General features: G+C 42.4%; 1 protein-coding gene across 1 annotated transcript in view; it reads right to left on the bottom strand.

Moving 5' to 3' along the window:
* The window catches only part of LRP6 (LDL receptor related protein 6), a 204092-nt gene that overhangs the window by 47266 nt on the left and 141987 nt on the right, over positions 1-14839 (bottom strand). The window contains 6 exon segments of the mRNA XM_030539350.1: positions 400-507; positions 510-728; positions 1208-1392; positions 5077-5303; positions 7586-7875; positions 8841-9057. Of these exon segments, the coding sequence (XP_030395210.1) occupies positions 400-507; positions 510-728; positions 1208-1392; positions 5077-5303; positions 7586-7875; positions 8841-9057 (1246 nt within the window).

The following is a 14839-nucleotide window of genomic DNA, read 5'->3' as shown; positions in this document are numbered from 1 at the left end:
TATGCTAACTTTTACTCAATTGCCTGGTAGGATTTTAATATGGTTAGAAAACAAAATCCAGCCAGTTTTATTATCATCTTCAAACACACACACCCCCTCCGCCAACACATCCTGATTTAGAACTTTATATTGGAACTGGAAAGGTTTTTAATAACCTTTCAGTATCAAGGTAGAAATGAGCCATGACTTGGTATATCATGTTCCTGTCACCAAAGCAAACTGTCTCCTCTTCGTTGCTATTAAAAATAAATAGAGAAGAAATAAATGAAAATGTTTCTTTTTTCTAGCAAAATACTTTTATCTGTTACCAAATGCATTTGCTTTCATAATTTATTCCCATTGGAACAACAAACATGGCATTCTCATGCCTCTAATTTGTCATTTGTGCTTAGGGCTTACCACTACAGGTCCTGTTATCAGAATTCAAGGAATAGTGAGCTGGGCATCCACACACAAAACCATCAACTGGCACTGCCAAGCAGAGATGGGAGCAGTGCCCGTTTGCTAGATGCACCATTCATTCCAGCCTGCCTGCCTTGAAGAATGGAAGACCAGGATATCCATCACATAATCCAAGTGGCCTTGGATGATGGTCCGGTTCTGGCCACTGGTCTTGTTGGCTCGCTCAATGCTGCGCCGGCTCCAATCTGTCCAATAGATGTAATCCTGGTATTGAGTCAAGCCAAACGGGTGAGGCAAGTCATCTGCTATAACCTCACGGTCAAGGCCTGTTTTCAAAAAAGGGAGAGAGAAAAACAAGAGGAATTACTGGGGACATACTGGGTTTTTATAACAATGTGCTAGACATTGCTCCTTCATGGAGAGGTTAAAAAACATAAAAAATAAATTTACAGTTTAATAACAGCCTCCACCAGGATTGCCAGTCTTCTGTAACAACCCATCTGCAGCATGAGGCCCCTTCCTTGTCTCTCTCTCTTTCTCTCACACACATACACACAACCACCCACCCTACTCTCATGCCTGATATATACAATGGAGTGCATCTACTTTAAAAAAAAAATCTGTTCTAAGTGTATTAAATCTATGAGCTTTTGCAGTTTGGTTTTCCCACCACCTCTCCATAACAAATGAAATACTGGTTATATTTTTTGTCAGAGAGGACACTCCAAAAGCTACCAGTTGAGAGCTTTGTCCTACGTATAACTAAAAATACACAGCTTGCATAGAAAAAGCAACAGCAACTTACCTAGCATATTTGAAGATTCTATTAAGTTGGTATCCAGATCTGTCCAGTAAAGTCTTCTTTTAGCATAATCAATTGTTAGCCCATTAGCTCGTCCCACGTTTGGTACCAAAGTAGTACGTTCACTTCCATCCATGGCAGCTCGGTCAATCTTGGGCTTCCCACCCCACTCAGTCCAGTACATAAACCTGTATAAAAATGTCAGAAATTTCTCATTTATCTGATATAGAAGTTTTGTGCTAATGCAGACTCTTAAAATTTCTTGCCAGTACATGAAAGGAAAAAACAACACAAAAGCAAGAAGAACGGTAACAGAAAACCAGAGTTATAAATTTAAGTGTTTATTAAAACACATTAAATACTTTTCTCAAAATAAAAGCTAGGAAATGAGTCCGATTTCCTTATTTGCTCCATCCAAAGCTGGACCCTTACCAAGGACTTCTTTACTAGAGCCCTTCAGTCTTTAACTAGTTCATGTGTGTTAGCTAATAATAAACAGGATGGCATCTGGGTACATTAGATTGCACATTGTTCTTTATCAAGAATTGATCCAAAGCACATTGCATGAGCAACAAAAATTGCCTTCTGCTTCTATTCAATCCTCTACTGAACTCTGAACTAAATGTTTCTTGAGGATATTTCCTTGAAGTGCCTTTCTCCACCAGTTTCCACACCAGAGATTGGTCTTACAGGTAGCAATGGACTAGACCAGGGGTTGCCAACCTGAGCAGGAGTCAGAATTTACCAATGTACATTGCCAAAGAGCCACAGTAATACGTCAGCTGCCCCTCATCAGCCCCTACTCCTCCCACTCACCAGCAGCCCCGCTGATCAGTGCCTCCCCCTCCCTCCCCGCACCTCCCAATCAGCTGTTTTGTGACATGCAGGAGACTCTGGGGGAGAGGGAAGGCGGAGGAGCAAGGGCATGGCAGGCTCAGGTGGAGTGGGGGTAGGGCCTGTGGCACAGCCAGAGGTTGAGTAGTGAGCACCTCCAGCACATTGGAAAGTCTTGCAAACAGATCTCAGAGACTTTCCACTGCAGTTGGGTAACAATACACTTCATCTCGCGTACTGCTGAGCCAAGGTAATGTTCTCACTCTACTACGTATAGAATACAGATCATCTAAGTACTGCAACAGTGGTCAACACATAAGCATATGCTATTGTTCTCTGGCATCATTGGATTGCAGCAGGGAGATGCGTTTCCATATGTATGATACCAAATTCTTTGTATTGTCTGCCACGGACTATGCTGACCCTAATATTTGGAACACAACACCCATATAGGTTAGATAGGTAAGCTAAACTAAATAGGAATAAGATCACTGAGTGTGAAGTGATCTGACAGAATATGTACTGGCCAAGCTTGTAAAGAAACTGATAGATAATGGATAGGTTCCTAAATATGTAGGCTCATTATTCAACGGGAGCTGCTTAATTATCAGGACTTTAGAAAAATTAGGCCACTTATTTAGGTGCCCAAACATGGGCTTAAGAAGAAAACCCACTTCTGAAAATCTTGGTGATCATTTATTGTTTTAAAAACAAACTAAAAAAGGACATAATGCAAGTAAAGCAACGTTGCTATTGGGGTCCCAGTGTGAATTTAAGATGAGGAATTGAGAACCACTCTGGTCTACGTGTGTTTTCAAGCTATTTCTGGCCAGACAGCTTTTAGAGCAGGGGTCTCAAACTCAAATGACCACGAGGGCCAAATGAGGACTAGTACATTGGCCTGAGGGCCACATTATTGACATCTCTCCTCCGTCGCCCTCAGCCCCCTCACTCCACCCCTTCCATGAGGCCCCTGCCCTGCCTCTTCTCACCCCTTCCCTGCCCTCATTCCAACCCCTTCCCCAAAATCCCCACCCCAGCTCCACTCCTTCCCTGCCCCCAGGGGGTGCAGGAGGGGCTCAGGGCAGGGAGTTGGGATGTGAGGTGCAGGAGTGATGAGGGGTGCAGATGGAGCTCAGGGCAGGGGGTTCGACTGCAGAACGGGTTCGGGGGGGAGGGCACTGGCCCAGTGTGCACCGGGGGCAGGGCAGGCTCCCTGTCTGCCTACCCTGTCCATGCGCCACTCTGGAAAGCAGCTGGAACATGGAAGAGCAGGGGCACAGGGGTGTGTGTGTGTGTTGCTGTTGCTTCAGGCACCACCCCCAGCATCTCCCATTGGCTGGGAATGGGGAACCGTGGCCAATGGCAGATGTTGGGGGCGGTGCCTGAAGCAACATCAAACACATACCTCTGGCACCTCTCCTCCCCCAGGTTCCGTCTGCTTCCCGGAGCGGCACGGGGGCAAGGCAGGCAGGGAGCCTGCCCTGCCCCCGGTGCACATCGGGCTGGAGCCACTCTAGGTAAACCCTGGAGGAGGGCGGTGGGGCCATGAGGAGCTGACGGGCAGCAGAAAATAACCTCGTGGGCCACGCGTGTTTGAGACTCCTGTATTAGAGCAAGGGATACTGAGCAACTTTGCAGTAAGTGAGAAATACTAGCTCTTGTGAATACCAGTGATGAAAATGAGTCGCCTCAAGGTAAGTGGTAACATTACAGCACTAATCTGCAATTCCAGGCCTTGAGTAGCTTTGAGGAACTACGTGGACATTGCATACTCCCAGAACATCTGGTTCAGATTTGCGTATCACATCAGTAAATTTAGTTCTCTCCTACTTTGGATGAACATTTTTGATATTTAGCAAACTTTAACTGTTATTTTTCAAGAGAAAGATGGTTTAGAGAGGCAGTGAATGGGAGCCTGGAAATCCTGAGACTTTCCAGTTCTACGCAGTGACTCAGTCTGGCCTTGGATACATCACTCAGTGCCTGATTTTCAGAGTTCCTAAACTCCTCCAGTTCCAACTGAAGTCAATATAGACTGAGAGAATTCAGGATGTTTGAAAATCAGTCTCCTCATCTGTAAAATAGGGGTAATTCACAACTAGTGTCTCTCACGTGGATTTTGCAAGGAATAAATGAGTAAATGTTTGTAAAGCATTTCAAGGTTATAAAGTGCTATGTAGATGTTAAGTATTATGACAGTTCTTTTCTTATGACATAAAATGCTATTGCATTATAATGTGATTGAGTCCATTTTCCTAGAGAAAAGACTTCTCTCATTACAAAAATCTTATATTTTGGATAGGAAGATAGAGCAGTTTTCTTGGATGCTTTATTTCCCTCCCCCACCTACCAAAGTTGTTCTTTCCCTCCAAAATAATCTCTCTCCTTATTCTCACACAGTGAGCTTCACCTTCCCTTCAAAAAGAACAGGAGTACTTGTGGCACCTTAGAGACTAACACATTTATTTCAGCGTGAGCTACAGCTCACTTCTTCGGATGCACAGAATGGAAAGAAGTGAGCTGTAACTAACGAAAGTTCATGCTGAAATAAATTTGTTAGTCTCTAAGATGCAACAAGTACTTCTGTTCTTTTTGTGGATACAGACTAACACGGCTGCTACTCTGAAACCTTCCCTTCGGAGGCAGAGCACAAAATACCTTCACAACACCCTAACCCCTGATGAAAGGGAGCTCCATTTTAAAAGGACAAATACTTTCTTTTCAGTGTGATGGACCTTTTCTAATTAATGAATTCCATAAAACTAAAGCTACTTTGATTTTATGATTAATTAAAAAACTAAATATAAATCCTTTTTAAATGAGCTTCTCTGATTTTTGTGTAGTATTCCTAATGATTATTCAGAATATTAAGAGCACATTCCTCCAGCCTTTGTATTCTAAATTACTAGGTTATATTCCCCAAGCTGAGTTCTCTCAGGATTTATACACTGGTGCCTCATTAACATGCCCTACAGAAAATATGCATGTGTTACTTTTAAGAAGTTTGTAAACATAAAATTAAATCAGCACGTTACCCTTCAGCAGGGTCTAATGCCAATGCTCGGGGGCTGTCCAGATCCTTCCACACCAATACTTGACGATGTTGTCCATCCAGCTTTGACACTTCAATACGATTTGTTCCAGTATCGGCCCAATACAGGTTCTTCCCTAGCCAGTCTACTGCCATGCCTTCTGGGTAATCCAAGCCAAACTCCACCACATGTTCGAGTGCACTGCCGTTCATAAATGCCCTGCTGATAGTCTTCAGGGATACAATGATACACAGGTAAATTAGGAACTTTACCAGTCTGTCATTGGGGTTTGCATTTAAAAAACTTTGAGATTTCAGACATCTTGTAGAAAAGTAGTTCCTACAATATGCTACTCACACATATAATTAACAATAAGGCCTATTCAAGAGTGATGATTTACTGTGGTCACTGAAGAAAAATAGGTTGACTTCAGTTGGGTTCCATTAAGCAGTCTGTATGCTACACTGACCTTAACAACTGACAGCCAGCTTTGAGGAGGAAACATTTTGGAATTCTCAGGCTCATGCCGAAGCTTCTCTGCTACAGCGAGGAGCGATATTTTAGTCACAGAGACAGCATTTAAAGGCAAGAAGGGACCACCAGACAATCTCATCCAACCTCCTGTATTTCACAGCTCACTCACCACCCAACCACCCATACCACATTATTAATTCATGATGTTTATTATGGTAGTGCCCAAGGATCAATCAACAGCGGGGGCCACTGAGGCAGGCACAATACAGATTAGTAGAAAGTCCCTTCTCCAAAGAGCTTACAATCTAAATACACAAGACAGAACACAGGTTGGGGGAAGGGGGGCAGAACATACAAGCACTGTGAACACTGTGATGGTGACAAATGTCTTGTGTCAGTGCATTTTTTTTTTAATCATCCTCCTCATTTAAAAAGTTCAGCACAAACCACCATATAGATGAAAACAATCAATGACCAAGAAGTCAGTTAGCTCTGAAGTGCCAGTATTTATGGACGGATGGTAAGCAACTAAGTTAATTCCCCATTAAGAAGAGTTTCTGATCTCTCTTTTGTCCAAAAGATTTCTCTTTTAACTCTCAACTTCATAACCCTTCCTATGACGATAGAGGCAGTCATAATTGTATAATATTTCATAGCTTAGCCATTCACTGGTATACAGTCATGACCAAGAAGCCCGAAGATAACGTATTTTTGCCAAGGACAACAATGGTATGCGAACACTAGTTTCCTCCCATCCCTCACTCCTCATGTTCCTAACACTGCAGAAGTCAAAGTTCAATTTTGTTTGCTTACAGCTTGTGCGCTAGAACCAGTGATGTCACAAGCGTGTACACAATTAGGAGTTCAGCGTCCCTTAATCCCTATCTACAACGTCCTTTCAAACAAACTTTGGGAACCACGTTTAATCAATTTCAACCACAGTTCAAGTTAAACCAGTTTCTACAACAGTTTGGCCAGCTTCCCTCTCGGAAACTCATCTACAAGCTATGTGTTGAGCCCTTGTGTGCCCAGCTCCTAAATTACTGAGTGCAGAACACAGTAACCTGTTGTGTAAGCCTCGCCGCAATTACAGAATTCTTCCTTTATTTAAAAAAATCCTGATATTTCCATTTCTGAGTAAATTTACTGCTCCTGAAAATGAGAGTGAAACTGGACCAGTGAATATCGATGCTGAAACTTATACACCATTTGTCTGCCTTATGCCTGTTTCTGATATGCAACACTCCCCAACACTTCAGTCTCAACTGAATAATCTAGCTATTTCAGTATAATTTATAATTCATACCATATTTCACCTAATGTATGGAATCTTCATAACTAATGCCTACTGGAGTAAGATTAACATCAGCTTTCACTTCAGGCCCAAGACAAAGTTCCCTCTCACAATGTATTTGGCAAGATAGCCATGTTAAGTCCCCCAAATCTCCCTCAAAGTGGCGCTTCCCCCCCTCAGTTTCAGTTTTCCACAAAATGCTCACTTTTATCCTTGCAAATTCATAGCGTGAGAAAACATAGATCTACTGATTTAAAAAGCACACATCCGAATTTAGCCAGGATATGAAGACATTTTGTGCTGGGTCAAGCTTTTCCCTCTGAACCAGAATTATGTAAAATTTATTTCTTGGTCAGTTCTTGAGTTTAAGTGTTTTGAGAATGGAGCAATATTGGACTGCATGGGCGGAGAGTGAACCCTGGGCTCGAGGAGGCTAACCATCCCCTTGCCCAGCCTGCCCCTTCTGCATGAGGCCCCGCCCCTCCCGCCCTCCTTCCCCCACTAGCACCTAGAGACTTCCCCCCCCAGGAGCACTGGGCTGGTGGTGCGCTTCTCCCCACCCCCAAACACCAGGCAGTATGAGCACCGGTTCCAGCCACCTGTAGTCACTTGCTGGTCCCAGGCCAGGGTTCTGGCCATGGGGGAAGAGCCGCAGAGCCCCAGCAGGACCACACAGGGCTGCTTGGGGAGGCACAGCTGCCCATGTGGGACTGAACTCTAGATAGAGACAACTCTCTCCTTTACCTTCAGCGAGATATCTGTCCAGTAAATCCGATTGTCTGTCACATCAAAATCCAGAGCAGACGCTTCTTTGACTCCCGTAAGTGGGATGGCAACATTGTTGTTGTTGGTTTCCAAAGAGATTCGCCTGATATCTGCTCTCCGAGAAAAGAGCAGGAAAGCTTCTGGGACAATGCAAGTCCTCATATCACTGATCAGCTCCAAGCCTATGGGACAGGCACAGCGAGGACCCTGAGGTCTGTACAGACAGAGATGGCTGCAACCACCATTGTCCTCTGCACAAGGGTTTGCACCTACACATTCAGTAGAAGCAAAAAGAATTATTTGACATTGCCTTCCTTTTCCAGATAATTATCCTCAGACAGCAGTGCTAACTTTCTCCACAGTACATTGCCCTGCAACCTACCTCAGCCTTGTCCTATAGCAATTACCTTAAGAATGAAAATAGTTGCAGACTTCACAGCCATTCAGACCACTAATAAAGAATATTATTGTGATAGTGATCTGTGTATGTTATGGAAGTCTGTCTATTAAGAGCTGCACTGACACCACCAAACACTCACTCACTTCACACAGGCAAACAGCTGGGAAGAGGCCTGCATTTGACACATGTAACTAAGTGCCCATTTAGACCAATCAGTGCACATGCAAAACCTGTGTCGCTCCTAGTTTTCATGAAGACACAGGGAGCACAGTTTGTAGACAGATTACGAGATGAAGGCATACAAAACAGTCTTCGTTTCATTAACCTTTGGTGTTAAAGAAATACATATCACATAACTAAACTGAATTCTGTACATGTTCTAATAGGGCCCAGTCTACACTAGAAAATTAAGTCAGCCTAACAATGTTGTTCAGGGTAGTTAAGCTCACCTAAGTCCATGTGCAGACAGTACTAGGTCGATGGAAGAATTCTTCTACAACCTCTTGAGGTGGATTACCCATGCCAATGGAAGAACCCCTTCTGTCAGGGTAGGCAGTGGTTACACTGAAGCACTACAGCTATAGTGTTTTAAGAGCAGACAAGCTCTAAGATGACAACCAGGCTATAGAGCCCTCAAAGCCTGCAGAAGGGCATTGTTAACACCCTTCCCCACTCTCACTATCCCAGTTAAATACAACCACAGAGAAAATCTGTGTTCTTGCTAACACTTTGGGGTAGTCTCTTTACAGTGTGAAAGAAACCACTTATCCTATTCAGCTGCTTATGAAATTGCTTTTCACACTTTTTGTCCAGGCCTGATTTTCAGTCACTCACCAGTGATCTGATGGACATTAGTGGCTTTCAGGCCCATGAGGTCAGGAAGTTGGTCTATGATGATTTCTCTTTCTGCTGTACGCTTATGCACTCGCTCAATGCTACGCCTTTGCCAGTCGGTCCAATAGATGTAATCTCCCAGCAAAGTGAATCCAAAGATGTGAGGCAGCTTGTCCTCCACCAGAACTCTCCTGCTACTGCCATCTGCATTCATGACCTGCATAGACACAAAAAAAAACTGAATGAGAGAAACCCTGCCAATATGCAGAATAATTTCTCCAGACAGCCCACAATTAATACTAAAATTTTCAACACAAAATAAAAACAAACAAACCCTAACTAAACTATCAGAAATGCTTTTGGCAAATCCTCCATCCACAAATACATGCAAGACCTGTCCATTTAAGGCTATATCCTTATAAGCAAAATCCAGATAAACAGATCCTAAAGGAAGGTTATGACTCAGCAATCCTATAGTAAGACCATGCAAGAACTTCTATGCTGGTTCAGACCAATGGTCCATCTAGCCCTGTATTTTGTCTCCAAGAGTAGTCAGTACTAGAGTTTCATGGGGAATAAACAGAACTGGGCAGTTGGAATGATCCACGCCATCTTCCCCCCTCCTAACTTCTGGCAGCCAGAGGTTTAGGGTCATCCCAGAAACAGGGTTACATCTTTAATCATCTTGGTTATCCTCCATTAACTTATCTAGTCCTTTCTCAAACCTTGTTATACTTTTGACCTTCACAACATCCTCTGGCAATGAGTTCCACAGGTTAATTATGTGTTATGTGAAAAAGTACTTTTTTTCTTGTTTGTATTAAGCTTACTGCCTGTTAATTTAATCAGATGACCCTTGGTTTTTGTATTGTGTTGAAAGAGTAAATAACACTTCTCTATTTATTTTTTCCACACCATTCATGATTACACAAACCTCTATTACAGTGATGCCCAAACTTTTCCTCTCATCCCCCTCTCCCCTTAACAGTAAAGGAATGCGTCCACACCCTGGGCTTGGAGCAGAGTCATGGCTAGGCCAGGGGCCAGGAGCTGCTCTAGCATATCCCCCCACCCCACTTAGTCATGTGTCTTCTCATTGAACAGCCCTAATCTTTTTAATTCCTTTTTGTAATGAAGTCATTCTATACCCTCATTATCTTTGCTGCCTTATCTGAACCCTTTTTCCAGTTCCACTATACTTTTTTGAGATGTGGCAACCAGAACTGGACATAGTATACAACATATGGGTGCACCATGGATTTGTATAGTTGCATGGTGATATTTTCCATCTTATTTTCCACCCTTTTTCTAATAGTTCCTAACATTCAGTTAAACTTTTTGACTGCTGATGCATATTGACCTGAAGTTTTCAGAGATCTATCTATGGTGACTCCAAGATCTTTCTTGAGTGGTAACAGCTATTTTCGGACCCATCATTATCCCTGTGTGGTTGGGATTATTTTTTCCCAATGTGCATTACTTTGCATTACTTATGTTGAATTTCATATCTTCTCTTTTTTTTGGCCCAGTCACTCAGTTTTGTTTGTACTTAACTACCTTGAATAATTTTGTATCATTTTCAAACTCTGCCTTCTCAGTTTTCACTCCCTTTTCCAGATCACTAATGAATGTGTTGAACAGCACAGGTCCCAGTACAGATCCTTGAGGGACTCTGATGTTTACTACTCTCTGTTGTGAAAACTGACCTTTTATTCAAATCCTTTGCTTCCTATCTTTTAAACCACTTTCTGATCCATAAGAACACCATCTCTCTTATCCCACGACTACTTAGTTTCCTTAAAAGCTTTTTGTGAGGGACCTTGTCAAATGCTTTCTGAAAATTCAACTATACTATATTGCCTGGATAACCCTTATCCACATGCTTATAGATACCCTCAAAAAATTCCAATAGATTGGTGAGGCATGACTTCCCTTTACAAAAACTGTGCTGACTCTTTCTGAACATACTGTGTTTACATATTTGCCTGATCGTTCTCTTCTTTAATATAGTTTTTTGTTTGTTTGTTTTTTAAAACCAATGTGTCCAATAGTCAAGTTAGGCTTACCAGCCTCCAACTGCCAGGATTGCCTTTGGAGACATTTTAAAAATCAAGATATTAGCTACTATTTATTTTGTGATCCCATGTCAGGCATATCAGTCACACATCCAGTCCTATACTTCGTAACTGCTTTCTACGGTATCTTTATTGCTTTTAGTTTTTAATGGGAGGGGCACTGTGATCTGGAGGATGAATACAAGTTTAGAATGTCAGGAAGTCCTGGCTCAGCATATAGGTCAGTTAGCAGTCCCGTCTATGACAGCTTAGTCCAGCTCAGGCCAGATGATAATGTTGCACACAGCAGGTTCTGCAAATTAGATGGTTTGAGAGAACAAACTGTAGCCATCATTTTGAACAAACCATTTTTGTATTTTTTACAACTAAGTTCTACATTTCTGAACAATAAGAATCATGTAAATCACTTGGTGGCTTTGGTCAAGACACGTTCTCTACCTCAGTTTCCCTGTTGCTAAAACTGGGTAATACTTGCCTTCCTCAAAGGGGCATTGAGAGGATTAACTAATCTTTGTACAGCATTTGACCATGTTAAAGCACTGGGTAAGTGCTAAATATTACTAGTTAATACATAGTGATGGAGCTGGAAGGAAACTAATATTTTAAAAGATATCTTTCTATGCCAACGTAACAATCATATTACAACATGATTTGATATGATTACTGAATTGTGTGCAAAAAGAAATCACTACTGAAATATACTGCATTTACTTTAAACATTTTTCCATTGGTTTTCAATAAACAAACATTTCAAGACAGACTTTTCCTTTTACTTGCATGCCAAAATATTGTACAAACTAGTAAAATTCATTCACTTTTTGGAAAAACTTTATGAAGTATCCAGACAGCATTCTCATCCCTGCAACATCTCAAAAAGCACGCTCTTCTAGAACCTACAGGGTTACCCAAGATCATCTGACACAACCTCCTTATTTTGGAACACTGGATTGGGGAAAGCAAAAACTTTTGAATCACATTCACATATTATTTTAAATGAGTCCTGTGCACCACTAGAAGAGCCCTGAGGGCTTCCTATTCTCTCCATGACCCACTCCAAAGATCTGTGTGCAAAGACAACCTTCAGAGTCAGTCAACACCAATGCATTAGCCAGGGGGTCCACTGTTTTGTGGTTAGAAAAACTTCCTACCACTATGGGATGAGCAGCCTGTCTCTAGAGCACACACCCCGCACTTGCAATCCTCAGGGCAGTGGGCGTCAGGGTGAAGGGGGAATGAGGAAGAAAATGAAACCCCAAGTCTTCCTTGGCATAAAGCAGAGCCTGCTAGTTTTTTGTTTGTTTGTTTGTGTTTGAATAAGTAATTTCTAGTTTCTTCCAAATACTTTGCTACAGTGGTGGCTGGGAAAAAAAATAAACATGGAATACCACCATAGTCTCCAAACACATTTTCTTTATGATCAGAAGTGATTATGTCGCAAAACTGTCTGGTATTGCTCAATTTTCCCCATCCCACATTGGGAACCCAATCCTGCGAGCCTTCCCTCCTTCAACAGAAATCCTTCTGAAAACAATAGAAGATTTGTATGTTTGCTCGCTTGGATGAATGGGCTCTAAATTTGTCTTAAAAGTAAATTCAAAATTACTCCAGGAAATGGTCACATCAAAAAGTTTTAGCCCCCTCCCCCACACACACTTTTCACAAAAATAAGGTGGGCATTACATTTTACTTTGTGAAATTTATATTGCTACAGGCATTAAACCTGTGCTGGTTATTCTACTTCAGAAACTTTCAACGTCTGCTCACTTCTCCCATTTTTTTCTAGCTGCATGGCTCCCCAACATACTTTTTTTTTTTTTTTTTTGACAAATGCGGTGCCTGAACAAAGCGTGGAGGCCTAACTGAAGAACCATGAAACTGTTCTAAAAATGTCTATAAGGCAAGCTGTGACTAACTCCTTTTGCTCAATCCACCTGTCTCTCTAATCAGTGTGCAGAGCCCCTTTTTACAAAAGTTTTCACTGGTAAAGAAAACATCTCCACCCTTAAGTGAAAATCATCCACATTTTATCTTATCAGCATCTTACTGACTTTCACAGTTGTTCTAATTCTCCGAGCTGACTGCATTTTTTTTCCTCCCTAAGTCATAAAGATAAGCCACTTGTCTGTAACTAATTAATTCACAATAATTAGTGCTTGCTAAGCAGAACAGCTAGCTATCGGGCATGCCTAGACATAAACAGATCCTATAAGTGGAAGTGACCAAATAAAATAAACAGTAGTTATCATTAAAATGTCACCAGTTACCAAAAGTAACCACCACACTGCATTAGCTAAGCTACCACACTTTCACCATGTACTTAACAATAGAACACAACTGTGGTATCAGAGACAGTGTCATAGGAACTGCTGGTAAAAGGATTATTTAAAAAGCGTGCACTGTAAACTAAATGGAAGCTCACATAAGCTTTAAATGGCAAGCTAGGCTACTAAAACAGCGCAATCAACCATCTACTTGCCACAAAAGGAAAGTACGGGAGGGGAAAGGGAGGAGAAAAGAAAAGAAATCATTACCTAGCCATTTGTGAGTTTCTGGTTTGGACTGTATAAGGAGCTTACTTACCTGCAACTGGAGGTTCTTTGTGATGTGGGGTCCATATCTGTATTCTACTGTGGGTTATGCATGCACGCCATGCGCCAGGAGACACATGAAAATGGCATGCAGCACTGTGTCGTGATTTTCCCACTTGCAGTTGATAGCAAAGTGACTGCTGAGGGAGCAAGAGAGTACATTCTGCGTCCCCAGAATCTAGGCTGCAAATAGAGTGATCTGACTGCTGATGCACCAGTTCCAGAGGTTGACTGCTTCTGCACACAGAGAGGTAGATCTTGCTCCGCCTTGCTTGTTGATGTAGAAGACTGTCATGGTGTTGTCTGACATTATCAGGATATGGTGAGAGTGGATGAATGGAAGAAAAGATTCACATGCCTTCTTTCTTGCCCTTAATTCCAGGGAATTGATGTGCATTCTGGACTCTCAAGTTGTCCATGTTCCTTGCACCGTGTGGTTGCCCACATGGGCTTCCCAACCTAGTAGGGACACATCTGTAATGTTCAGCAAAGAGGGGAGAGAGGATTTGTCCTTGGTGGGAATGGTCAGCGTGAGGTTTGTGGAATGATCGTTTGGGGAATAAACTAACTGTAGCCATGTCTGAAGGCAATGAAGGTGGAGACTTGCAAATAGAGTGATGTACATGCTTGAGGTCATGTGGCCAAGTAGGGACAGGCATGTTTTGACTGTTACTTGAGTGTTGTTCAAGATGTGAGCTAGGATATCATTCATGGTCTGGAACTTGTCTCTGGGCAAGTACACCCTTGCAGTGACAGAGTTCAAAGTTGCTCCAATGAAATCCAAAGATTGCATGGGGTTAAGAACAGATTTTTCAATGTTTACTCTGACTCCCAGTGAGGAAAGGAGACAAAGCATTATAGAGGTTGATGTATAGGCTTCTTGGCATGATTTGGTGATGAAGAGCCACCAAAGTATGGGAAAACAATGTCTGACATGAGCTGCTACCACTGAAAATATCTATTGGAAATGTCTGGAGCCCATAAATCTGAGAAATAGTCTGTGGTGGGATAAATATTGACGTGAAAGGGACAGCAGTACCAATGGAGCAGTGTTCGGAGCGAGCAGAGCCCAATGTTCCTGGCCTTCTTGTCTTACCTGTGGGCCTTACAACATCCTAAGTCCTGATGGGCTGAACTGGTGGATTTGCTTGCAGGCACAGCTGATTTCTTTGAAGTGGACTTAGAGGAAGTCTTATTCCCATGCTTATGAGAGTGCTTCCTAACCTTCCAAGTAGGCTGTGCCATGGGGTGTGTGGGGCTCGATTTCCTGACACTGGGGTCGGATTTTGGAGCAGGAGGCATGCTACTTGCTGATTCAGGCCAACATATGGAGGGT

The sequence above is a fragment of the Gopherus evgoodei genome, chromosome 1, assembly GCF_007399415.2.
Source record: "Gopherus evgoodei ecotype Sinaloan lineage chromosome 1, rGopEvg1_v1.p, whole genome shotgun sequence".
NCBI lineage: Eukaryota > Metazoa > Chordata > Testudines > Testudinidae > Gopherus > Gopherus evgoodei.
Note: the sequence above shows the minus strand (reverse complement) of the source record. Positions and strands in the feature narration are given on the sequence as shown.